General features: G+C 42.8%; 1 protein-coding gene across 1 annotated transcript; it reads left to right on the top strand.

Annotated features, from left to right (window-relative positions):
* Positions 1 to 2,734: 2,734 nt before the first annotated feature.
* Positions 2,735 to 5,111, top strand: ASPBRDRAFT_201794 (uncharacterized protein; the record flags this gene model as incomplete). The annotated part of the gene is made up of 6 exons (XM_067621604.1): positions 2,735 to 2,802; positions 2,857 to 3,103; positions 3,156 to 3,212; positions 3,284 to 3,586; positions 3,641 to 3,819; positions 3,875 to 5,111. 6 exons carry the CDS (start codon positions 2,735 to 2,737, stop codon positions 5,109 to 5,111), a joined length of 2,091 nt encoding a protein of 696 aa, XP_067472713.1.
* Between the last annotated feature and the right edge of the window lie 314 nt (positions 5,112 to 5,425).

Genomic DNA, 5,425 nt, shown 5'->3' with positions numbered 1-5,425 from the left:
CTTATTCTTTGATTCTATATCATATTTTATAGAGCACACAATGAGATCTATTATTTGAATAATAACAGAGTAAAATACTAGTACCTTTTTTATAATATATTAATTAAATCTAGATTGCTTTAATATATATATTATTTATATACTACTCTATATAATATAAAAATAAAAATAGATATATATCTGTTTATTTTCTAGCTAATAATCTAGTATAAAAAGTAGAATATAGCTCTAAAAAATCTGGATTAGTGTGATAGAATAAGCAAGCTGCGATGGTTGGAATCATCGGGATGATGTATTAAGGTGGTTATCAGAGTTGTGAGGTCATCGATAGCGGCTCAATCCCTTTCCGTTGTGTATAATATGAGGATTCGTACCGCTGGACTTCTGATCCTCCAAGGATCAGTCTATCCCGTGGATATAGGCTACCTTAGTCACTTGTATACGAATCTACAGTCTTTCGTGGTTGATTCCTTACCTAGTTGACAGGCTTTCTACCCTGACAAGTAGATCCTACCACAACTAGACTTTCAGCAAATACAGTATTAAGCTATATTATTTTACTATAGTTAAAATCTACTTAATCCTGTCTGACTCTGTCTAGATCAGTATGTGGTAAGACCACTTTGCAGCTTAGGCAATGCAGTTGAAAAGCAAGGGGGGAGGGAAGGAGGAAGTACCAGGGGAAGAAATTTAAATTATAGCCTATTTTCAAGCTGCCACAACGCGAATAGAACCCCACCTATCCAAAGAACAAGTCTATGCAAGTGGCGTTATCGATCAGTGGAGACTCTTCATGCTTTAGAATTGGCGGGGATACCAGAGGATTCCATGACTGTGTTTTGCGAGGTTAGCATACTTTAGTATACCAAATTAAGATATCACCATTAAAAGGATCTACTAGTTATATGTCAAAATTAGTGGTTAAGCTAGTGGATGACAGAGTTCATTTTAGTGTTTTAAGTTCAAAATCTACTAGGCAAGAGTATGTCATGCTGTTGCCGCGTGCGGCTACTTTTACTGGGGCAAGGGAATTCCATTAGCAGTTACAGTAATAGAAGTAAGTAGTTGCGCGATTCCTGTATTTCACATGTACGATGGAGGAAAAGGATTGGGTCTAGAGAAGACGCACCTAGTTTTGTCTTGACATCACGACATCGCCACTATGTTAGGCAATTGCGTGGCGTGGTTCCATCCAACCTACCTACACATGATACACTCCACTAGTTGGAGCTTTCTTAGAGCTGTCAAATACAATAAATGACTTATCCTGTCCTAAGTCTCCAGTCAGCCTTACTGAGTCGTTTTATAAAACATCTCATGCCGCGTGGATATGTGTTTGCTAAAGCCACATGCAGCAGAAAGCCACGACAGTCTTGACATTCCTGGAGGTTTCCGCGTCGCTTTTACCCGCCATATACTGCCTGAAGTTATTGGTTTGGCCGATTAAGATCAGTAAAAGGTTACATTTATACTCACCAGTATAAAGTAAGCACAGATTTAGCTAATTGTTACAGTGAAACCAAGGACGTCTCGGTCTAGACAAAATAAAGTTGGAAGAATCTTCTACGTGTCATGGGATACAAATATATAGTTCTTGGTAAATGTACACCTGCACCACTTGTTCATCGCACTCCATTACTGCATTTAGAAGTATCTGATTCCTGGCCTCTGAGGCCTTACCTCCCATGGGATCCAGCTTGAATGGAGCTTAACCCTGCATAGTCGTCAACAAGTCTGGTCCAATGGGAACTAATGGGAATCTTCAGCTATTCAGTGTCATTTTAGAACGTTCTAGGCACACAATTTCCCAATATTAACATTTTTTCGTTAATCTCAATCATGTCGGCAGTTACCTCGCCCTGAATAGACTCAGAGACTGACATTCATAATCCAACAATGTAATATCTTTTTGGTAGAAAGGATACGGTCTAGATCTTATTCCAAAATACTACCGTAATAGATACGCAATCAGTTCAAAATAAATACGTTTTGTGTGGTTTACTCATAAGAAGGATTTACAAATTTCATGAAATGGGTATGGTGAAATGGGTATGACGAAAGGGGTATGGTGAGGTACTGCAGCCAGTTAATGTCACAATTTATTTTAACAGGTAAAAAGGCTAGAACTCAGCTCTACCAAAAATTGGTTAAAACTCTATGCCGCATTCAGAACTCAATTTATCATACAGTACCATAAGTCTGGCCTTCCTTACTAAGCATAACCACATTATTTGGTCACATGTTTGTATGTTTCATGGCGTACTAACACAATTTCTGTAGTAGGTCTGTATGTGTCTGGACTTTGGCTCACTTAATGAAGATATTAAGTCAGAATATTATCATGATGGATACGTCAGTACTATTGCCCAAGCTGTATTTGCTGCTTCGGAATTATGACGGACATTATGAATTATACTACTGTTCGTATCATGCGCCGCATACCGTGAAGCGCATAGCAGAAGCAAGATGATTTATCAGATTTGGAACTGACTCATTACTGAAAAGAGCAGAATTAGCTTACCGCAAACATATGATCACCATGTGATTAGCACGGACGGACTTACCATTTAAATCACACCTACCTTGACTTCACTGGGAATGAGGATAGGCTAATCCAACAACAGTCTGAATTTTCTTGAATCTGTCTCATAGGAGACGTCCAAGGAGCGTCAGCTCCTTATTCATTGCTTTATCTGCAGACAACTCATGACCCACGGCGACTGTGCGTGTCAAGATGGATCAAAAGCCAATTGAGAGACTTGGCTTCTCAAAGATCAGTGGCTCCAGCGATGCATACGTTGAGTGAGTATATTCTTGAATGAGAAAGCCGGTAAAGAATTTCTAAAAACGGTATAGCATAGTTTTTGTCCATGGGCTCTGGGGTCATGCCAAGGAGACGTGGACAAAGACTGCCTCTGAACGCTCCGTTTTTTGGCCCCTTGATCTTCTATCCGAGAATCCAGGACTCGAACAGGCTCGTATCCTTACGTGGGGCTATGATACCCGTATAAGCTGGTTACCCTTTCGCGCCATGAATCAGCAGGACATAACGAGTCATGCAAATGATTTAATGGTAGCTCTCCAGGCAGAGCGTAGTAAGGACGTATGCATTCATTCATCTCCATACTATGTACTCAAACTAATACGCATGTTAGCGATCAAGACCCCTAATATTTGTGTGCCATAGCCTTGGAGGAATCTTGGTTAAGATTGTATGTAAACACCTGTCACTACATGTCATATTCTATGCCAGGTATGGGAACCTTTAGAGCTAATTTGATAGGTCCTTGACAAATCCAGATGGCCATCATCTCAGAACACACAAATCTACAGGTCTACCAGAGGCATCATCTTCTTGGGCACTCCTCATCACGGTAGCGAGGCAGCAAACTGGGCCGATATTGCTAGCAACTTAGCCAAGTTTAGTAACCCAGGCTTTAATTCCAGCGTTTTGCAGGGGCTCCGCCTTAATAGTCAGTTGTTGGACAATGTTCACGAGCGGTTTCGGTACATGCTTGACGAGGGGCAGTTTGGCATACATTCGTTTGGTGAGACCATGCCTGTGGTGAGGCTTTTCGGACGCACAGTTAGTGAAATCTCTTATCTTGAACTCCAATTGAATCACACTGACAGTGGCAAGGTGGTTGTGCCGGAAAAATCTGCTATGGTTGGGCACAAGCGGGAAAAATGGAGGAATATCGCTGGTAATCATTTGGAGATCTGCAAGTTTGACGAGACAACAAATGATGGATACAAAGCGGTGTTGGAGGCCATACTAGAATATATCAGAGAAATCGAAGTGTCCGGCCCACAACACGAGTACGTTGTCTACTCTTCCTCTCACATATCAGCCAGGCTAAACAGAGGTCTGTAGGAACTGTTGTATTACGGCCGTCTCACGCGCACCATCCCACCTTGATGTGTTTGCGTGTGGAAACGACGGACAAGTATACACTTCCTGGTGGATCAGGGGTTCCGGGTGGCAAGACACGAAGTGGAAAAACCTGGGCGGTGACTTCTCACCTGGTGCCAAAGTATCGGCAGTAGCGCGACATTCTGAGCACCTCGATCTCTTTATGTGTGATGCTAACGGCTGTGTAAAAACGGCATGGTGGAGTAGCGAAGTGCCTGGGTGGTCAAGCCTAAGGGGATGGGTTCCGGCCCGGGCTCAAATCTACTTGTATAATGGTTTGGCTTCTACAGAACAGATCGGCAAACGGTTCCTTGCGTGGGGGAGTGGTGAAGAGCCGGGGTTGTCAGGCTTGGAGGGATGGGTTGCGTGGGGTCAAAGGTTGTTACCTAGTGGGTTGGTTTCTACAGACTGGGAACAGATCGGCGAAGGGTTCCCAGCAGGAGCAGATGTGGCTGCCGTTGCCTGCAAAGAAGACCGTCTCGATTTATTTGTCTGCGGAAACGACGGAAAAGTGTATACGACCTCATGGACTAAGGACTCTGGTTGGGAAGATAGGTGGAAACCACTTAATGGCCACTTCTCACCTGGAGCAAAAATAACGGCGGTGGCACAGCCACATCCACATTATGAGCAGATTGATCTCTTCATTTGTGGTGCTGATGGCAGTGTCAAGACATCGCGGCGGAATGGCGACCCAGAATGGACAAACTGGCAGTTGGTTGGTCCAGAGCAAATGTTTCCTGGAGAGGCAGATGTTACTGCCGTTGCCCGTGAAGAAGGCTATCTCGATTTATTTGTCTGCGGAAACGACGGAAAAGTGTATACGACCTCATGGACTAAGGACTCTGGTTGGGAAGATAGGTGGATATCACTTAATGGCTACTTCCCACCTGGAGCCAAAATAGAGGCGGTAGCACGACATTCTGAGAAGATTGAGCTTTTTGTTTGTGATGACAGTGGCAATGTCAAGACATCGCACCGGAATGGCAGCCTAAAATGGACAAACTGGCAGTTGGTTGGCGCAGGATTTACTGAAGTAGCGGATGTGACAGCGGTGTCTCGGACAGAAGAACAAAATCTCGATTTGTTTGTTTGCGGCAGTCGCGAGCAAGAAGAATATGGTTTCTGGTGGATAAGATGGGGCAAGGTCCGCTGGGATAGATGGCACTTAATTGGGAAACAATCCCTTCTCCAATAAGGGCTCTCGAAAGGGTGATAGCTGGACTCAGTTTTTCTTTTGCTTTAATTATCTCATCTAAAATCTTGCTGGGAATGAATGTTAAAGTGGAGAAGCTTGCAAATACAACTTTGTTCGCTTATCTGTTTTTCCGATGTACGGCTTTCGCAATTCAACATGCGAATAGCTTTGGATCATATCTTTCAATTTATCCATGCCATATTGTTCTTATTCATGTTTTCTAGTAGGGAAATCTTCACAACAGGACAACAGTCAAATGATGTCCAATAAATTCAAAACTAGTATCGTTCAATAGTACTTTGTACATAGAATAT

This window comes from Aspergillus brasiliensis (assembly GCF_001889945.1).
Source record: "Aspergillus brasiliensis CBS 101740 unplaced genomic scaffold ASPBRscaffold_62, whole genome shotgun sequence".
Classification (NCBI taxonomy): Eukaryota; Fungi; Ascomycota; class Eurotiomycetes; order Eurotiales; family Aspergillaceae; genus Aspergillus; species Aspergillus brasiliensis.
The sequence above is the reverse complement of the archived record's forward strand: the minus strand, read 5'-3'. Positions and strand labels throughout refer to the sequence as shown.